Below are 22,064 nucleotides of genomic sequence, written 5' to 3'. Positions count from 1 at the left end.
TTTGTAACGTATTTGATTTGTTGTACTATATCTAACACGCGTAGTTCTATATTTACTCAGGAATTCATTAGTAGGGACGAGAAGTAAGCGCTGAATTTAATTATAATGAATGAAGATCATGACGATGACAAAAATAAGGGCGATTATGAGGGAGAAGGGCTATCAATATTGCGAAAAAACAAAGTTATGGTCAACACCAAAACGGTTTGACTCGTTAGTTCTGCTTCCTGCCAATAGCAGCGCTATTGTCTATTTCTAATGCGTAGTCGGTAACAGAAGAAGTGACATAAAAAAATGCTAAAATCTGTACTAAATTGTGGACAAATTCACATTTCTTCTTAAGTTTACATTAAATCCTTTCTATAAATTTATATCTAACATAAAGTTTTACAATATCAATATATCCGAGAATTGAGAAACTGTCAAAATTATCAACCGACATGTTTAGATGCTATAATTGATATAATGACACTTCATAATTAATCTTCCTACGAAAATGGATATATATTTGCAATATGCGAATCTCAACAATAATAGAACTATTAAATATACAGGTAGGCTATTCTACTTTTAAGAAACCTAACCTCACATATATATCATAATGAAAACAATAGTGACTGATCCTTCTAAATCGATTAAATGACATATTCCTAATGACATTGTAAATTTATTTAATTTTTTTGTTAAATTTAAATTTCAACAAATTTTTTATATCAACAAAATATACATAGTCTACATTTTGTTGTGTGTGCGTGCATGTGTGTACGCGTGTGTGTATGTATGTGCATATATATTTGTTTTTTTTCTTTTTTTTTTACTAAGGATCAATAGTATGGAATTAATTTATCAGAGTTTAACTTCATAGAATATTTATATATTATTGAATGAACTTATTTTTAATGTTTTATAATAATAGAGTCATGGAACAAAGCAAAAACAAGGAATAATCAAGAATAAAATGGATTCATCTATCTCATTCTTTTGCAAGTATTGAATAAAAGTAGTTCTGCATTTTTTAACACAGACATTTTTAAAGAATCTACAAAAATGAGTAGCCAATTGAATATTATAATACGACCTGAGGGTCGTTTGGATGCAAAGTGGTTAAAAACAGATTTACAGCGCTTTCTTTGTCGTGATGGATTAGCTGATCTTTGGAATGAAATGATTAGAGATGGAGAAATTATAGGACCTTTTAGTGATGGTTTAATTAATCGTGCGGGAGTTCTAGCTAAAAAGGGTAAAATATATTGAATGCCAATGTATATAGAAATCTACAAAGGATATATTATTTCACAAGATTTTTATTAACTTTAGGAGATAGTGGACATTACTATTGTGGAATGAAAGTATTGTCCTGTCTTTGTTGTGATGGTATTTGTGGTCCTCAACATGGATGTAATTGTGGTCCATGTCAAAAGATTGATAGCGAAGAAGCTGCAAGAACTACATTACTTATGGAGAATACCATGCCTGCTCAACAACTAATAGATTCATGGATATGGGGCTTACAACCATGTAAAAAAGTTTATATTATTGTTTTCAAATATATAATAAAGATTAAATAATATCGTATAGTAATTGATATTATCATATATAATAAAATTATATACGATAATAATCATATATCTTTATTTTTTTTTTATTTAGCATTGACTGATTTAACAGAATGCATAGAATTATTAATTAAGGAGCAAAGAAAATTATGCCATGAAGTTGCAAATAGTACTTTATCTGCAATAAGATTAAGACAACGATTAGTAGTAGCACGAAGATACTTTACTGCTTTATCTCGAGACAAACCACAAGGAATTAAAGAAGTTCTTACATCTGTAAAAATTACTACAAAATCACAAAAAAAGTTAAGTATCAATATTTGATTATGAATGTACATAATATGTACAAATGAAAAATTATAAAAAAAAAAAAGAACTGAAAATTGACAAAGAGAACATGATTTTTAGTTTACAACCCAATGAAAAAGCAACACTAGGCTTGGCAAGAGTTGGTACACGTGCAGCTCTCAATTTTTCTTTTGCATATCTAAGACGTGCTTGGAGATCTGGGGAAGATGTAGAATTTTGCAGTGAATTACTTTCTGAATCTCTTGAGGCTTTACAATGTTTGCCAGAAGCTACTCTTTTTGATGAGAGTAATGTTTCTCAAATTTGGTTGGAAGTTGTAGAGAGATCAACCAAATTTTTGAAACAAGTTGTTGTGGGGTATATTTTATAAATTATTCTTTATATTTTTCATAGAATAATGTAATTATCATAACTTACGTAAAATTTTTTTCTTAGAAACGTGATTGGTGAAAGATCTTGGCATCCAATTCCGATTGCTGATCAACACACAGCTTTATGTCTGCTACTTGAATTGGTCATGCAAAGAGCTACACTTTCAAATTTACTGGATGCAGTAGTTCTTTTACTCCAACTAAGTGGAAAAAATAAAAATCAGGATAATAGAGTAATGCCACCAGGAAGTTCAGCTCCTCTTATCCCTATCTTACGCAGATTAAATATGATTCCATCATCATCACAATTTTGGGAATTTGATGAAAATCTTTCTACTAATCCCTGCGAGGTATTACTGAGATATTTGAGACTACCAGATGATGATTCAGTATTTGTGGATTTAAGAAAAGCTGCAGTAATTATAATGTGTAATTTAAGCAGATTAGCTGCTCCTCTTTTACCACATATTACTGACATATTTTCAAAAAACGATAGACGAATTTTTCAAGAAGCAGTAGCTTGGGGAAGTACTTCATTTGGCGGAAGTTCTCCATTTTATTCTGATACTGTTGCAGAACTAGGCATTAAACAACTGTGCTATACTGAAGAAGCACTATTAATATTATCATTGAGTGGTAATGTTTACATGATGGATTGTAGAACAGAGTCACAATATCCAGAAAAAATATATGGTTTTTCTGACAAACCAATAATAATGATAGCTGCTCACTCCGATGGTAAGCATTATTTGGCCTTAGCACAAGACAACACAGTGTATTCCTGGGGAGATGGTGATGATGGAAAACTAGGCCATGGTGATGAGATAGCATATGACGAACCAAAAGGAATAGAAGCTTTGTTTGAAAAAAATATAACGTTCATCACATGTGGAAGTACATATTCTGCTGCAATAAGTTCTAATGGTGAATTATATACATGGGGTAGAGGAGTATCTGGAAAACTTGGCCATGGTAACACTGATAATGTCCTAATACCCACTTTGGTAACTACTTTAAATGGACATACAGTGGTACATGTAGCTTGTGGCAGTGGTGATTCTCAAACATTATGCGTTACTGCCTCTGGTATAGTGTTTTCTTGGGGAGATGGAAGTTATGGAAAACTTGGTAGAGGTGGTTCAGACGGATCAAAGACACCCAAGATCGTGGATAAATTGTTAGACATTAACGTTATAAAAGTATATTGTGGTAACCAGTTTTCTGCTGCTTTAACTATTCAAGGAGAAGTATATACATGGGGCAGAGGTTACTCATATCTGGTAACAGATTGGTTGGGACATGAAAACGAAGAGCGTCTCAGATATCCAAAACTTATTGAAGGATTGAAAAACAAAAAAGTTAAAGATTTAGCTTTAGGAAGTTCTCATACACTAGCCTTAACAGAAGATCATATGGTTTATGGTTGGGGTAAAAATGATTATGGTCAAATTGATAAATCATTAAGTAATATTGTTACCGAACCTACACTATGCCCAGCATTATCTGGAAAAATCGTAGTTGGTATAGTTTGTGGACCCACACAAAGTTTTGCTTGGTGTATATCAGCATTATCTGTTGCAAGTAGAGTAGCCTTTGTTGTAGAAGTTTGTGAAGAAACTTTCAAATTACTGGATATACTTTTAGCTAAATCTTGCGAAGGATTACCAGGAACACGACCACCTACTCAAGACCGCGAATGTTTAGCTGTAGCTACATTAAATTTATTAAGATTGCAACTTTATGCAATGATAACACACAAAATTGATAATAAATCTGTTGGTCTATCTGGATCCACCCTATTAAATTCTTTAAAGCAACGATGTGTTAATCTTGCTAGTGGTACTGGAATTTTAGCTACTATACAAAAAGCAGCTCAAGCAGTACTTCAGACTGGGTGGAGTATTCTCTTACCAACTGCTAACGAACGTGCAAAAACGCTATCGAGTTTTCTTTCAAACTCAAGCACTTTAGAAGAGTCACATACTAATGATGGTCACCTATTCATGGCTGATTTATTAATATCCAGTTTAATGGCAGATGGTGGATTAGAGTTAGCATTAAAAGCAGCGATTAAAGCAGAAATTACGGATTTGTCGGATGGTCAAGAATTTTTGATGGGTTTGAAAATCGTTAAAACCGGTGAATCAAAACAAACTAAAGAATTTGGCTCGGAGAAGTACAATGTGACAATATCACTATTCCAGTTAATAAAACAGTTGATCAGAAATAGCAGCTTTATTACTCTCTCTAAATTTCAAAATTTGCAACATACGAGTGGAAATGAAGAGTTACGTATTTTAGATAGACCACCTAGTTTAAATCTTCTTCTTAGATTTCAACGTTTACTGATAGCACAAGCATATGAATGTATTAATAAATCATCTACAGAAGACTTACAAGATCAAGAAATGCTTGGAGTGGAATCTCTATTAAAAAAGTATATATCTCAAATATGTGATCATGTGATTGAAATCTTACCAGTAGCAGCTGAAATAGCTGGTAGCAGCATTAAGCGATTTGTTTTAGTTATGTCTATTTTGAAGAGTGATATAATAAGTACATTACTGCCTGAATTAATAACATGTTTAATACTTTTACAAGTAGATTATCCTATGTTGCTTCTTAATATGAACTGGATGGAAACTTTAACTCCGGTTGTAGATACATTAGATCGATTTAATAAATTAGCACCAATTATGGAAAAAAACGATGCTGACGACCTATCTTGGCCTGGTATTATTGCTCCACAGCATGGCTGCAAAATTCCGATTCAAGATGAAACTTCATTAATACGTTGGGCCGATTTAGAAAATCATAATCGAGATGGTGGTTTATGGGTTGTTATAAATAACAATGTATATGATGTACAAGATTTTAGATACGAAGGATCATGTAATTTTCAAACTTTGCAAAGATTTGTTGGCCGTGATGCTTCACCACTGATGCGCGGTATGATGGATTCGTGCTATGTTGGTCAATACTGTCAATCTGAACCAGAAAATGCACATATTACCGTAGAAATGACGGATATGTGTTCGATTCTTCTTGATGCAGAAAGAGCTGCAGGCTTTCTTTTAGGATTACATGCTTACAGAATGCGGCAAAGCTTAGCATTACAACCTGCTGAAAAAGAAGCTGGTATATGGCTTAATACAAATTTCTTGAGAGGTGGATTACAAATATTGCAACCTCCTAATCCTTATGAAGAAGAAAAAAGTGAAGCAAGAAGTAATAATTCAACGGCAGCGAATACACCGACAGAACCGCCAATTTTAATACATACAAAAAATGAGTCACAAAAAGTGACTGTTGATAGAGTTACTGCATTTATACAAGCATTAGCAGAGACTCATAAAACAGATGCAACTGTTCAAGCATTTTTAACTATAATCGATAGATATTCTAAAAATAATAATCTTCTCTCTCATACTGATTTTTGTGGTGATCATCCTGTAGAAGAAATCGGCCGATTACTTATGGCAGTCATTATAAAACATCTTGCTCTCGGTCACGAAGCAATTACATTGATAGATCAGGAATTAACAAATAGTGGCAATGCAGAATTATCAAAGCCACTGTCCGATATGGTACGAGCGATTCATCAAACGAAGTGGAACTTCATAAGGATAAGACAACAACAAAATCGAAGCTATAAAGAAGTTTGTGCACCTGCACAAGAAAGATGCAGATTTTTATTATATGAAGTTAGACCTGCAACGAGTTTTGAAGTCAAAGGATTACAAAATTTACCACTGTTGCATATTTTACCCAGATTTAAAAAGGTTGTACAAATGGTGATCGCTGATATCCGACGAAATAAAGATTCGGTTGGAAAACCTGAAGATATTGTAAATGCATCAATACAAAATGCCAAGTCAAAAAATAAACCCGATGAAGATATAACAGCAAAAGAAACGATTACTTCGACTGCATTATCTCCAAAACGAGAAGAAGTATTCAGTACAAAGAATGGCATAATCAGCGTATTTGAAAAATTGAAACATAAAACTTTAACTTCCGATTTGTCTAGTCTTATGACAAATATTATAAATTTTGTTATTACGGAAGACGGAGGAGATGTAGAAACTTTACGACGTGCAATGTATTGTCAAATTCAACGTGCAAAATTGCGAGAACAAGGTATAATTATGATGCAAGAGTTGGTAAAAAAAGATCATTTAATAACATCAGTGAAATATTCTTTACTTAATGGTTGGCTCGGCCTTACGTATGAGAATCGATTCCTTTACGACGGAATTATTCATTGTTTACATAATATACAGCTTATAACTCCATATCAAAAATCAAAAATAATATTAGCAGAAGCTGAAATTACATCTTGGGCTGTGCAGACATTACGTGCTTATGTGGTTCAAGCAGAATTGCCGAATAAACCAACAGCTAGCGGTAAAAGTAGTTTCAATCAAGGCACATATACATGTTTAAGGAAATTACCAAGGGCAAGATTTTTACTTACTATTCTAGGCATGCTAACCAATTATTTACATGCTAATGAAATTGGATTATTGATCAATTCTGGTTTATTATCTAGCATTTTAACATTAATGAGACAAATTGGACCTTCACTTCAAACTGATATCTTGAAACCTAAAGATGCAATGGCAATATATGAAGATGCTGTACAAAAAAGTAAACCTCCCAGTGTACAACTTAGTGGTATGGAATTAGCAGCATTAATGAAAATTGGTACAAGAGTAGTTCGTGGAGTCGATTGGAAGTGGGGAGATCAAGATGGGCCACCACCTGGTGAGGGCAGAGTCATTGGCGAACTTGGCGAGGATGGATGGGTTAGAGTACAGTGGGATAATGGTGCGATGAATTCGTATCGAATGGGTAAAGAAGGTAAATATGATCTGAAATTGGCTGAACCATTAACACCACCTGAGAGTGACAGTGACAATGATTCACCTGTAGACACCAATAAGATCGACAAAAATAATGTAAAAGATATTCATCCAACAACATGTTTAAAAGTTGCATCGACAACGTTACTGCGCATAATGTTACTTTCATGTGGCATAGAAGGTAGCAAAGTACCTACTGCTTCGATAAAAATATTGGCGTCCGTTTTACGTGGTATTACTTCGTCTGCGAATAAACGTGATGTTACAACGCAGACACAGTTATCCAAAGAACATTATGAAAATTGGGCTACTCTCAGCATCTTAAGAGCTATTGCTAAATCTCCAAAATTGTGTAAATCACTGAGCACTTTAGCATGGGTGGATTTTTTACTTAGTATTATTGCTAACGAAAACAATCCAAATCTTGAGAAACAAATCATGGCAGCAAGATTATTATCTGCAGTTTTACCATCTTGGCCAACAGGTTTTGCAGATATGTTACCTTTCTTAGAGAAAGTATTCAAAATATTGGGACAAATAGCACTTACGTGTAATAGTGGTTCGAATTCTGAACTTCATTCCAATAAATGCCGTGTATCTTTAACAGCATCTCATACTTCTACCATCGCCGAAGAACTTATTGCTTTAATAAGATCTTTACACTGTCTCTCAAATTGGAATTCAAGTGTGAATATGTTCCTTACTTCAAAGCTTTCTTTAGCTTCGGATTTACTATGTGACGGTCCTCTTTTTCATATACAAATGAATGAAAATGGAGGTAGCAATAGCACTAACATACAACAAACCGTTATGGCAGCACTTATCGTTGTTGGTGGATTGGATGATAGACCAAGAATTGGTGGTTTAGTAGAAGTTGATGGACAAATAGGTACTGTATATAAATTTACACAACATACAAAAGTACTCGTGCAGATGCACGCCTGTGGGACTCGAAAGAAAATACCATTTTTTGCATTGAAATATATTAACGAGCCGTTTCATTTAGATAAGATGAATATGTCGGATTCATTTTTATCCACATGGGCTAATTTGTTTCTTGGTCATTATGGTGTAGAAACACGCCCGGGTAGTATACCCGTAATCACTGGTGTAGTTAATGCTTCTGTACTACGTACGCAACAGCAACAATTAGCAGCTTTAGCTGCTGGAAAGGCTATGCTAGCGCATCAAGCAAAATTAAGAAAAGTTTTAAAGTCTCATATTAATATTACTGATGATGATCGTTACAGTACTCTTCTTCAAGATATGTTAATACGTGCTACAAAACCTCAGCCACTAAAACCAATATTCAAACGAAAAGAATTAGAAGAAGCTGCACTAGCTGTATCCCAATATCTGACATCAGAGTTAATGCATTCACCTATTCAACGAACAAGTGTTACCTCAGATCCTACTACTTCTACTTCTGATTGTTCTTTAGCTTCTTTTACTTCTAGTCAAAAAAGGCATTGTAAGAGTAGTAAACGAAAAAATTTTCCACCTGTAAATCCACTTGTCACACAATTAGTGGAAATGGGTTTTCACAAAAAAAGCGCCGAATTTGCTATTAGAAGTCTTAGTGCAACAGAAGGCAATGTTACACCAGAAACTATTGTAGCTTGGTTATTAGAAAATCCAGATATTGCGTTAAGTGATACAGAGACATTATCAAGTTTCGAAGGATTATCAGATTCTGATGATTCTACAAGCGAAGATGTGGAAGATTCACCGTCGACGCATGAAGTGACTTCAACGGTAACTCCAACATATATGAAGCGGTCAGATTTTCTTTGTGTCGACGAATATGCAATATATATTCGTGATAATGTTGTACCAGGCATGTTAGTGAGATGTTGTAAAAGTTATGAAGAAGTTGAATATGGGGATGTTGGACAAGTTATAAAAGTTGACCCAGAAGCCTTACATGATTTAAATGTTCAAGTTGCTTGGCAACGTAAGGGTGGTACATATTGGGTTAGATTCATACATATTGAATTACTTGGTCATCCGCCATCTTTACCAGGTCCACCTGCATTAAAAATTGGAGATAAAGTTAGAGTGAAAGCATCGGTAGCTGTACCTAAATATAAATGGGGTTCAGTCAACCATCAAAGTATAGGAATAGTTACTGATATTACTTACAATGGAAAAGAAGTTTCTGTAGATTTTCCTCAACAAAGTTGTTGGACTGGTTGGGCTGCAGAAATGGAGAGAGTACCGTCTTGTCATCATTTGGTATCTTGTAATTCGTGCCAATTGTCTCCAATTTCTGGTCCTAGATTCAAATGCAAATACTGTGATAATTATAATTTATGTGAAAATTGTTTCTACACGAAACGCTCTCATCGACATGGTTTTAATAGAATAGCAGAGCCTGGGTCTGCAGCTGTTTATGCTGGGAAACCTGGTAGATATCACAGACAAGACCTTTTAGAATCATCTTTAATTGAAGATTGGTCAAAATGTATTAGAACGTTAAGCGTTTCCTCCAGAGATATGTACGCGCCACGTCTTGTTGATGGATCTGGAAGATACTGGCAAAGTTGTGGATCCCAAGGGAAACATTGGATTCGTTTGGAAATGATGCCCGGAATTCTTGTACATTCTTTGAAAATAACCGTAGATCCGCAAGATAGCAGTTATGTGCCTTCAGTCATAGCTGTTAATGCCGGCGATTCTTTCAGCTGTTTAGTGGAATTGGCAACGATTAGTGTACGAAATACTGACACTATCGTAACCCTTTTGCAAGATATTAAAGAATATTATCCATGTATTGAGATTGCTATAAAACAATGTCGAAATGGTGGCATTGACTGTAAAATTCATGGACTTCATATCATAGGACGAAAAAAAATTGATGAAAATCAGCAACTAGCCACTTCAGTTTCATTTCTTGCATCAGATTGGGAAGCTGCACAGAAGCAAATTACATCACAATGCACTGGAGAAACAACACAACAATCCGCTGTTTATGTATGGGGTTTAAATGATAAAGATCAACTTGGTGGATTAAAAGGATCAAAAATTAAATTACCAATATATAGTGAAGTTCTTTCGAAATTAAAGCCGATTCATATTGCAGGTGGTAGTAAAACTCTTTTTATTGTCAGTCAAGAAGGAAAATTGTATGCTTGTGGCGAGGGAACGAATGGTAGATTAGGTCTTGGAGATGATAGTAACGTATGTGAACCCAAACTTATACCATTTCTCAGTCAATATGTGATAAAAAAGGTTGCTGTTCATTCTGGAGGAAAGCATGCTCTAGCATTGACTCAGGATGGAAAAGTTTTTTCATGGGGTGAAGGAGAAGATGGAAAATTAGGACATGGAAACTGTGTATCTTTAGATAAACCAAGACTCATTGAAACGCTCAAATCCAAAAGAATAAGAGATATAGCTTGTGGTTCTGGTCATTCAGCTGCAATTGCAAGTAATGGAGAACTCTATACTTGGGGTTTAGGTGAATATGGAAGATTGGGCCATGGAGATACAGCAACACAATTAAAACCAAAATTAGTAGAAGCTTTAATAGGACAACGAATAATTCAAGTTGCTTGTGGAAGTAGAGATGCTCAGACAATGGCTCTAACAGCCGATGGTACGGTGTATTCCTGGGGTGACGGAGATTTCGGTAAACTTGGTCGAGGAGGAAGTGATGGTTGTCACACACCGTTATTAATAGATCGATTGAACGGTTTGGGAGTAATACAAGTCGAATGTGGTGCTCAATTTTCTTTAGCTTTAACAAAATATGGTGAAGTATGGACATGGGGAAAGGGAGATTACTTTCGATTAGGTCATGGAAACGATCATCATGTAAGAAAACCAACTTTAGTTGAAGGACTTCGTGGTAAGAAAGTAATTCACGTGGCTGTGGGTGCATTGCATTGTTTAGCAGTAACTGATACAGGTCAAGTATATGCTTGGGGAGATAATGATCATGGTCAGCAAGGAAATGGTTCAACGATTGTTAATAGAAAGCCATCTTTAGTAAATGCATTAGAAGACACAAGAGTAAATAGGGTATCCTGTGGTTCTAGTCATAGTGTAGCTTGGGTATTAACTGACCAACCTATAACAAGTAACCAAGAACCAGTTACTTTTCCTACTGCTAAAGATCCATTGGGGCAAATGTGTTTAGGATTTAATAATACTATGGAATCAAATACTACTACAAATACCAAAGATGCTAGACCATCTCTTTCTAATATAATTCTGTCATTGGAAAGCAATGTTGCAAAGCAACAGGCGCTTCAACATGTGATAAATGCTTTACATATAATGCAAGCTCGAACGGCTATAGTAACGGCTTTACAAAGCCATACAACATTGGCAAATTGTCCTAAAACACCAATATCAGATACACCGCCGGAAGGAACGATTACTAGTAGCGTCGGTCATACAGTTTATCAAAATGTTGGAGACATTGCACAAGGAGGTGGAGAAGCTCCTGCTAATGCCGTGGAGGCTGCTAATGTGGTGACAAGTCCAAGGACTTCTCCAGATTTAGACGAATATCCATTAGCAATGTTTCCTTCTATGTCTAGTTCAGCAAGTTTATCTTCACGAGCTTCTAAAATGTCGACTAGTGCAATGAGCGTCATAGCAGCAACATTAACGTCGAATGCGCAAGTAGTAGGGGAAGGAGTTACTACAGAATCTGGTTTAGATGAATTTACATCAACATTAACAGAAGATGATGCAAGAATGTTAGTAGATCTCTTAAAATTGGCAGTTGCTAATAGAGTTGGTAAAGGTGCAAAAGAAATAATAGCATCGACTTTAATATCACTTGGTAGAGTAAATCCTACTATTGGAAACATGCTTTTAGAACTTTGTGTAACAGAATTAGAAGATACTACCGCCAATTCTAATTGTATAAGTAAAGCACTTCAACCAGTAGTTCAAGAAACACCTCATCCTTATATAAATGATACAACTTTAACCGGTCACGTGAAGATTCCCGGTGCAGAAGCTTTGCGAGTAGAATTCGATCGACAATGTTCTACAGAGAGAAGACATGATCCGCTTGCGATTATGGATAGTAATGGAAGAGTTGTTGCAATTAGATCTGGTAGAGAATGGAGCGAATGGGCAACTGAAATCAGGATACAAGGCGATGAATTAAAATGGAGATTCTCTACAGACGTTTCTGTAAATGGTTGGGGTTGGCGATTTACGGTACATCCTGTTGTAGCTACATTAGCGGCACATGAATTAGGTTCCGACAGAGCAGTTATGTCACAACCATCGATTGCATTAGCTGAATGTCTTTTGGATAATAATTTAATTAGTTCTGATAAAAACATCGTTACACGATTAGCGGCAACTTTGGCACAATGCAGTCAACTTAGTATCTTAACTGCACAGCAAAGAATGTGGGCTCTTAAAAAATTACAAGTAGTTTATCTCAGTGGACCTGGTATAAGACCAGAAGTTGCATTATCGTCGTTGCTAGGTTCTTTACCTCAAGCATTGTTGAGACAATATACATACGAAGATCCTGCCGTTAGAGGTGGAAAGCAATTGATGCATAGCGATTTCTTCAAAGTTCTTATTGCGCTTGCTTGTGATTTAGAATTGGATAGCATGCAATGTTGTTCTGAGATTCATAAGTGGTCATGGTTCCGACGATATTGTCTTGCTGGTCGAGTTGCAAAATCTTTAATACATCGCACTCCATTACCAAAAGCATTTTGTATTGAAGTTACTAAACGAATTAATGAGATGGCTACAGACGGAGATTCATGTTCTAAAGATCACGAAAATCACGAGCTTTTTAAGCAAGAACACGATGAACAATTACTGCAATGGTTAAATCGTAGACCAGAAGATTGGACATTATCATGGGATGGTTCTGGAGCAATTTATGGTTGGGGTCACAATCATAGAGGACAATTAGGTGGTTTAGAAGGTGCAAAGATAAAATTGCCTACACCATGTGAAAGTCTTTCTGCATTGAGACCAGTACAACTAGCTGGAGGTGAACAAACATTATTTGCTGTTACTGCTGATGGTAAAGTCTATGCTACTGGTAAGTATAAAAAACTAGATATATTTTTATAATTATCTTTTTGAAACATTTTGATACATTAATTAATCAAATTGTTTAACTTAAGGCTATGGTGCAGTGGGACGTCTTGGTATAGGGGGAACAGATTCTGTCATTATCCCAACACTTTTAGAATCAATTCAACACATATTTATTAAAAAAGTGGCCATCAATTCTGGTGGAAAACATTGTCTTGCATTAAGCTCTGAAGGTCATGTATACTCCTGGGGAGAAGGTGACGATGGTAAATTAGGCCATGGTAATAGATTATCGTACGATCGACCGAAATTAATTGAAGAGCTTCTTGGAACAGAGATTATAGATATAGCTTGTGGTGGTCATCATAGTGCTGCTATTACAAGTGCTGGTTGGTTATATACTTGGGGAAAAGGTAAAAGTGTATTTATTATAGAAATTAAACAATTATCAATAAAAAATTTCTTTTTGATAAATATAACATTTATATTATATAGGGCGATATGGACGTTTAGGTCATGGCGATAGTGACGATCAATTGGTTCCTAAAGTTGTTGAAGCTTTACAGGATTATAAAGTTATAGACGTGGCTTGTGGAAGTGGAGATGCACAAACACTTTGCGTTACAGACGATGATAATGTTTGGAGTTGGGGTGACGGAGATTACGGGAAATTAGGGAGAGGTGGAAGCGATGGTTGTAAGGTTCCAATGAAAATAGATTCATTGGCAGGACTTGGAGTGATCAAAGTCGAATGTGGTAGCCAATTCTCGGTAGCATTGACTAGATCAGGTGCAGTGTATACATGGTAGGTAGGAAAATAAAACAAATTCTTATGAAGAAAATGGTAATAGAATTACTTGTTCTTTTATAGGGGCAAAGGAGATTATCATCGATTAGGTCATGGCACAGATGATCACGTACGAAGACCCCGAAAAGTAGCCGCACTTCAAGGAAAGAAAATAATTTCTATAGCCACAGGTTCCTTACATTGTGTCGCGTGTTCCGACAAAGGTGAAGTTTTTACTTGGGGTGACAATGATGAAGGTCAACTAGGTGATGGAACAACAAGCGCTCTTCAAAGACCACGGCTAGTTCATGCATTACAGGGTAAAAAAATAACGCGAGTTGCATGTGGAAGTGCTCACACTCTCGCATGGAGTACTACAAAGGCTACGCAAAGCAGATTACCAGCGTCAACACCTATGGAATATGATTTAGTGAAAGACTTTCAATTTTCCGTGTTACATAATAGATTAGTACTGTTACATCATTTTGCGGAATTATTATGTCCATCTTTAGCAATGTTCCCTACTACTGGACACATTGGTCTAGACAGATTAGCTCCAATGCTAGTATATAGTATTAAAGAAGCAACGTTCCGTAAGGTAGTCCAGGCTACTATGGTAAGAGATCGACAACATGGACCAGTAATAGAATTAAACAGAATACAAGTAAAAAGAGCACGAAGTAAGGGAGGCTTAGCTGGTCCAGATGGTATTAAATCTGTCTTTGGACAAATGGTTTCCAAAATGTCTTTACTAACGCAAGATGTACTCTTTTTACCACACAGAGTATGGAAAGTAAAATTTGTCGGTACGTAGTACAACAACAATCATTTGTAATGTGTAATACATACAAAGTGATTCTATGATCTCACATCGATATTATCGTTAATAGGAGAGAGCGTAGATGATTGTGGCGGAGGCTATAGCGAAAGTATCGCCGAGATGTGTGATGAACTGCAAAATGGTTCGTTGCCATTGTTTATACCTACGCCTAATGGTCGAGGCGACAGTGGCACAAACAGAGACTGTTTTCTGTTGAATCCTACGGCTAATTCGACATTGCATATGAGCATGTTTCAATTCTTAGGTATTTTAATGGGTATAGCAATAAGGACAGGTAGTCCATTGAGCTTAAATTTGGCGGAACCTGTTTGGAAGCAACTTACTGGAGCATCATTGACACCAGCAGATTTAACAGAAGTAGATAGAGATTATGTTCCTGGATTGTTATGTATACGGGATATGGATCCTGATGAGAAAGTTTTTCAAACTTTGGAAATGCCATTTTCAACACCATCTGCTGTTGGACATGATATACCATTATCAAATAGGTAAAACGATTTGTATTCATAATTATTGTTCATAAAATGAACTACTTCTACATATGTATATGCTATTATTTTTCAAAGTAGTATTTTGCACTGTCAATTGTTTCTTTCAGATACCTTAAGATAACGCCAGAAAATCGACATGAATACGTTAGATTGGCACTCAATTATAGACTGCATGAATTTGATCAACAAGTTGCTGCAGTACGTGAAGGTTTATCAAAAGTTGTACCTGTTCCTTTATTGACCTTATTTAGTGGAGCTGAATTAGAAACCATGGTGTGTGGTAGTCCAGACATACCACTTAGTTTACTGAAATCTGTTGCAACTTATAAAGGCACGTATAATTATTCTTGTAGTATAAAAAAAAAACACAAATTAATAATATATATTGGAGTAATGAAATATAACGATAAGAAATATTGATGTGTAGGCATCGAAGCTACGGCACCTCTTATTCAATGGTTCTGGGAAGTTATGGAGGAATTTTCTAATCAGGAAAGATCTCTTTTCCTTCGCTTTGTCTGGGGTAGAACTCGTTTACCGCGAACAATTGCTGACTTTAGAGGCAGAGACTTTGTTTTACAAGTGAGTTTTATTTTTTAATTCCACACTGGATAATTTAACAAAATTAATGAATGTTAATCATAACTTATTATTGTTTAGGTGATGGATAGATATCATCCACCAGATCATTTTCTTCCCGAAAGTTACACGTGTTTCTTCCTGTTGAAAATGCCAAGGTATTCGTGCAAACCAGTATTACGACAAAAATTAAAATATGCTATTCATTTTTGTAAAAGTATTGATACAGATGAGTATGCTAGAGTACAAGCAGCAACAAACTCAGATACAGAAGATACTGACAGTCTCGCCAGTGAAGAACACACTTCACTTTAAGATAGTTATTATCAATATTTATATTTCTAACAAGTTTTTGTGGTACTCTTGAAAGTATGCACGACTTTCATGACAAAGTATTTATTTTTTGTATTAATACATAATGCCATATAATTCACAAAAATCATGAAAAGCTTTTATAATAAGAATTATACTACTTGGTAGTTATGAAAGTGCACATTGCAAAAATTGAAGACACCATAATATATAACACGTATAAGTATTCATGAATTCAAGCATTTAATGCTAATAATTCCTTGGAAGTTGATGATATTGTTAAATGTATCTAGATTACAATAATACAATCATCAACTTTAACTAATGTTAAAAATACTCTCATATGTAGATAATATTGTTGTATGTTTATTCCTTTTTTGTAATTAAAAGTGTGTATGTTAAACCATAATGATCATTGTGAAAAAAACTTGAATGCATGATTGCTAAGAAATTTTGTTATTAAGATATGAATAAATTTGTGCTAAGAACAATCTTAAAAATATGGATATAATATATGATTCCTAATAAATAAAAATAAAAATAATAAATTATTTGACTATTAAATTTATAATAAAATATGTTATTATATTAATAACTTCATTTATGATTTCAATGACCAAAGATAAGTAATATATCACATGAGATGAGTAAAAGTTTCGAATTAACTATTTTGAAAAGATAAGATGTTTTTTTAAAGATGAGAAGAAAAGTTATCTTTTTTTTTATACATTTATTTTATTTGATAACATTTTATGTAGTAATGATGAAAGCTGTGTTGTAATTTAAACATAACAGTTTGATAACTAATACTAAGAATCTCATACAGGATGTAGCAATTTTTATTTTGTATTCAATTTATTTTTTTATAGTATTTGAAAGTAACATCATGAATATTATATTTAAAAACTATAAACATGTTAAAAATTTAAATAGTAAATTACCGAATAAGAATGTAATTCAGTATAATTCTATTTTTGTGCATGTAATATGATACAAAAAAAGTTTAATGATTATATATTTGTATTTATTTATTGCTGATTATAATCATACAATCACAAAGTGTATCAAACTAGTACTATTGGTAATATAATTTCTAAAAAATGTATTCAATATGTATTTGTACACATAATCTTTTTTGAATGATCCTGTATTCCATTTTCGTTTCATTATTATTATCAACAAAAATGATAAATTCACAATAAGAGAAGCATTATCACGAGAAGTGATATTATGAATTACGTCAGAACAAAGATCCATATAATGTTAGTTACTGTAGATCAATCAGTTGCAACTTATATTTACATTTTCATACTACAAGCATCAAGGATATCAAAGAGAAACAATGATCCGCTTCGTACGAAATAAGGTACCAAATATACAAAACAATTTTTTAAAAATTTGAATGAAAATATTATTAATACATATTATTAATGCTTTTTAGTTTTCAAATTGGTCAATCAGACAAAGTAGATACATATCAACGAATTTATCTATTACAACATCAGAAGTTCAATTACCAGAATTTGCAGATGTTATAATAATTGGTAAACAAATTCTATAAATTATAAACTATAAAAAATAACTATACTAATTTAAAAATATAAAAGAACAATTTGCCATTTGTTTATTGCTAAAAAAAAAATACAATTTAATATTTTTCAGGTGGTGGTAGTGCAGGATGCCATGCTTTTTATCATTTGGCAAAACGTGGGATTAATACAGTACTTTTAGAAAAATCGAAATTAACTTCTGGTACAACATGGCATACTGCAGGTTTAATATGGAATTTACGTGGTGTTGATGATGTAGAAATGGAATTATTAAATGTTTCTATCAATGTACTTTCATCTTTAGAAAAAGAAAGTGGCATTAATCCAGGATGGATAAATAATGGTGGTCTTTATATTGCTCATACTAATGTAAGTAAATATGTTGATAGATATTACACTACAATGTTTTAATAAATTATAATCTCTGCAAGTAATATCTTAAATTGCATGTAAATTATTATTGCATATACTAGTGTTTTTAAGAATTATAATTATTATATAGGAGAGAATGGCAGAATATAAACGCTTGGTCACTACCTCCAAAGCATTTGGTATTGATGCACATATAATTCCTCCTAATGAAGCAAAAGCAATATTTCCACTTTTAGATGAAAAAGTTTTTCAAGGTGCAATTTATTCTTCAAGAGATGGAACAGTAGATCCTGCTATGTTGATTAATTCCTTGTCAAAAGTAGCAAAAAATTATGGCTGTAAGGTATTCTTACTTAAATAATAATCATTTTATACTTATAAGTTTTATTAGTTAACAATTAAAATGAAAACTGATAATATAAACATATAATATTTTAGATAATAGAAGATTGTCCAGTAACTAAAATATTAACAAAAGAAAATATATATGGTTTGAAAAAAGTTTTTGCTGTAGAAACACTATATGGACAAATTAATACTAATATTGTTCTTAATGCTTCTGGAGCTTGGTCAAATGATATAGCTAAAATGGTAGGTTTAAATATTCCATTAATACCAATAAAACATGCATATGTTGTTACTGAAGCAATAGAAGCTGTTAAAAATTTACCAAATGTAAGAGATCCAGATATAAGTTTATATTTTAAAGTACAGGGTGGTTCTATGAGTATAGGAGGCTATGAAAAACAACCTAGTATGCTACAATTGGTAAGTTTATAATATAATATAATATAATATAATATAAAACACACTATAATAGTATAAAAATGTATTGAATTTTTATATAGGTACCTAAGGATTTTGCATTTAGTTTATATGAGTTAGATTGGAATGTGTTTAATGTACATATGGAGTCAATGGTTCAATTAATGCCAAAACTTGCAAATACTGGTATAAAAGCAACAGTTTGTGGTCCAGAAAGTTTTACACCTGATCACAAACCTATTATAGGTATATATCTTAAATAACATAAAATAATTTATAATTATTTATTTAAGATAAATGCTTTTAAAAGGTGAGGATCCACGTTGTTCAGGCTTTTATCATTCCTGTGGATATAATAGTGCAGGAATGATGTTTGGTGGTGGATGTGGAGAACAAATAGCATTATGGATCATTAATGGACGTCCTGATAAACATATGTTTAAATATGATATTCGAAGGTATGAATAATAGGTTTTTATATAAAAAATTTATCTCATAATATATTTTATTGCTTTAGAATATTTTCAACTAAAACATTTTAAATATTAAAAAATTTATGTTTAAAAGATTCATACCTGAACAAATGAATAATTTAGTTTGGGCTACTGAAAGGTCTCATGAAGCTTATGCAAAAAATTATGATGTGGTTTTTCCTCACGATGAACCATTAAGTGGTAGAAATCTCAAAACTGATCCTTTTCATGATGTAAGTTATCCTTAAAAACTAAATGAATAAATTATAAATCGAAAGTAAATATATATTATTATAAAAGAAAAAATATATGCTTATAATTCAGCTACTTATTGCGGAAGGAGCAGTTATGGAAGAACGTCAAGGATGGGAAAGACCAGGATGGTTTTTAAAAAATAAAACAGCAGCTATTTTGCCTTATAAAAATAACACAATGATAATTAAAGAAAATGATGAATATAGACAAATTTTAGAAACAGAATGTACATTTGACTTTCCTCTCCATCATGATATAGTAAATATTTTTATGTATGGCTAGTTTTTAAATAATTTAAAAATTAATATATATAAAATTTATAATATTTTTATTAGATACAGGAAGAAGCATTGGCTTGTAGAACTAATGTAGTACTGTTCAACATGTCTTATCTTGGAAAATTCTATCTTTGTGGGCCAGATGTACAAAAAGCTGCAGACTATATTTTTACATCAAATACTAGAAGAAATTTTAATAGAATAATTTATACCTGTATGCTTAATCATAAAGGAGGTATAGAAGGAGACTGTACTGTTACTGGTATAGAACCTGATTCATGTGGTATCATAGATCCTATATTTAAGAACAAAGCATTTTACATAGGTAATTTTTATATAAATCTTAATTATTTAATATTTTTCTTAATACTTCCTTTGAAAAGTTATAAATTTAATTAGATTTTATTAACAATAGTTTCAAGTGGATTATCAACATATCAAACATGGGCTCATATTCATAATGTTATCAAAAAAAACAATTTTGATGTTACATTCCATGATACTACAGAAAAAATAGGCATTCTATCTATACAGGGTCCTAAAAGGTAAAATATTACGTAAATTAAGTTATTTTGTATATTAAAATATCATATGTAATATATATTATAACAAGTAATGGAAATCTAGCCAGCAAGTACTACAAACACTGATAGAAGATGAATTATCCAGTGAAAAATTTCCATATTCAACTAGCAAGATAGTACAAATAAAAAATGAAACAGTACGTATATTCAGGCTTAGTTTTGTTGGTGAAAATGGTTTTGAACTTCATATACCAAAGCAGTCATGTAAAAAAATTTATGAAGCTGTAACTGAAGCTGGTCGAAAGTATAAAATGAAACTAGCTGGATATCGAGCATTATATAGCTTAAGCTGTGAAAAAGGTAATATTATTGATGATATACAGTAAAATTATACCAATGTATCTTAACTTTGTATCTTATAGGATATCATCTATGGGGTTTAGATCTAAGAATAGATGATAATCCTTTAGAAGCAGGTTTAGAATTTATTTGTCGCAAAACTGGTACATATTTAGGAAAAACAGCTATTGATCAACTTTATATAAATGGAATCAAAAAGAAATTAGTACATCTACGTCTTAATAGGTAGATATAAATGTATTTCTATAAATTATTATATGAGTTTTATATTAATTTCTCTATTGTAAGAAATTAAACAATTTACATTTTTTAAAGCAATATTCCTATGTGGGGGTTAGAGACTGTATATAGAGATGGTCAATTAGTTGGATATGTAAGAAGGGCAGAATATGGTTATACGTGTGGTAATAGCATTGGACATGCGTAAGTTTATTGTTTATTATGAAAAGTACTTTTATAAGGAACTATCTTTTTATACATATTCTCCTTTTTTAATTTTTTAGTTATATTAAACACCCTAATGGAGAGAATATAACAAATGAATATTTACAAACAGGTATCTATGAAATTGAAGTTATGGGAAAAAGATATTCTGCTGACATATATTTAAAAAGCCCATTTGATTCTCAAAATAAACAATTGTAAGATATATGCTAAACTTAACATCAAACATACAATTTTATATATGATAGACAACCATACTTTTTCAAATGCAGTAGACAGCCTAAATCTTTTATAACCAAGCCTGATTTTTTATTGTTTCCGGTTTTGAAAAATTTTTTTAAAATTACGAAATACTTATCAAAATCTCTTCTTTAAGCTACAGTTGTTCATTAAGTCAAATGTTTAATTTTTGTTCAATAAAAATAAAAACTCGGAAGAAAATCCGGAAAACAGAAATTTATTTAAAAATATACAGCTTTCAAATAAATAAATATTGGAAAAAGTTATTTAAGATTTTACACATAAAGTTATAACTTTTCACGAAAATAAAAAGAAAATTTGCAAGATCTTTGAAAAATATAATTATATTAAGCCTTAAAATAAAGAATTTTTGTATTTTTATTATTTATTAGTAACAATTATTTATTAGTAAAACATGATACAAATATATATAATACTTTATTCAGGTCAAAATAATAAAAAATAAATTTATAAAAATATAAAATGAACACTTATAATGCACAATCAGTGCAATAATGTATAAAGATTTTGCATGCTGTATGTAATGCATAAAGTTTGTAATGTTTTGCATAAAGTAATATAATGTTTCTTTATCTAATTTTGATGGATATATCATGCACCATTTATGTCTGCTAAGTATTTGTATAGTTACTGCTTCCTAA

The 22,064-nt window shown here is 32.6% G+C and overlaps 2 protein-coding genes across 3 annotated transcripts; both read left to right on the top strand.

Moving 5' to 3' along the window:
• Nucleotides 1–179: 179 nt before the first annotated feature.
• On the top strand, nucleotides 180–16,692 carry LOC127072700 (E3 ubiquitin-protein ligase HERC2). The gene is made up of 13 exons (XM_051013305.1): nucleotides 180–554; nucleotides 917–1,240; nucleotides 1,318–1,518; nucleotides 1,651–1,861; nucleotides 1,965–2,222; nucleotides 2,301–13,135; nucleotides 13,221–13,544; nucleotides 13,627–13,936; nucleotides 14,003–14,724; nucleotides 14,809–15,247; nucleotides 15,358–15,581; nucleotides 15,678–15,832; nucleotides 15,911–16,692. Exons 2-13 carry the CDS (start codon nucleotides 1,048–1,050, stop codon nucleotides 16,142–16,144), a joined length of 14,106 nt encoding a protein of 4,701 aa, XP_050869262.1. The 5' UTR covers nucleotides 180–554; nucleotides 917–1,047; the 3' UTR covers nucleotides 16,145–16,692.
• A 136-nt stretch (nucleotides 16,693–16,828) lies between these two features.
• LOC127072705 (sarcosine dehydrogenase, mitochondrial) lies at nucleotides 16,829–21,601 on the top strand. Of its 2 annotated transcripts, XM_051013329.1 has the most exons (16): nucleotides 16,829–17,507; nucleotides 17,583–17,685; nucleotides 17,804–18,060; nucleotides 18,194–18,406; nucleotides 18,502–18,654; nucleotides 18,778–18,831; nucleotides 18,912–19,074; nucleotides 19,139–19,286; nucleotides 19,396–19,534; nucleotides 19,626–19,814; nucleotides 19,892–20,159; nucleotides 20,250–20,379; nucleotides 20,462–20,718; nucleotides 20,781–20,943; nucleotides 21,034–21,141; nucleotides 21,222–21,601. In XM_051013329.1, exons 1-16 carry the CDS (start codon nucleotides 17,484–17,486, stop codon nucleotides 21,361–21,363), a joined length of 2,511 nt encoding a protein of 836 aa, XP_050869286.1. In that variant the 5' UTR covers nucleotides 16,829–17,483; the 3' UTR covers nucleotides 21,364–21,601. The 2 variants fall into 2 exon arrangements, with proteins under 2 accessions (XP_050869286.1, XP_050869285.1); XM_051013328.1 differs by having other exon boundaries at nucleotides 18,502–18,831.
• Nucleotides 21,602–22,064: the final 463 nt, after the last annotated feature.

Source organism: Vespula vulgaris, chromosome 2, assembly GCF_905475345.1.
Source record: "Vespula vulgaris chromosome 2, iyVesVulg1.1, whole genome shotgun sequence".
Classification (NCBI taxonomy): domain Eukaryota; kingdom Metazoa; phylum Arthropoda; class Insecta; order Hymenoptera; family Vespidae; genus Vespula; species Vespula vulgaris.
The sequence above is the reverse complement of the archived record's forward strand: the minus strand, read 5'-3'. Positions and strand labels throughout refer to the sequence as shown.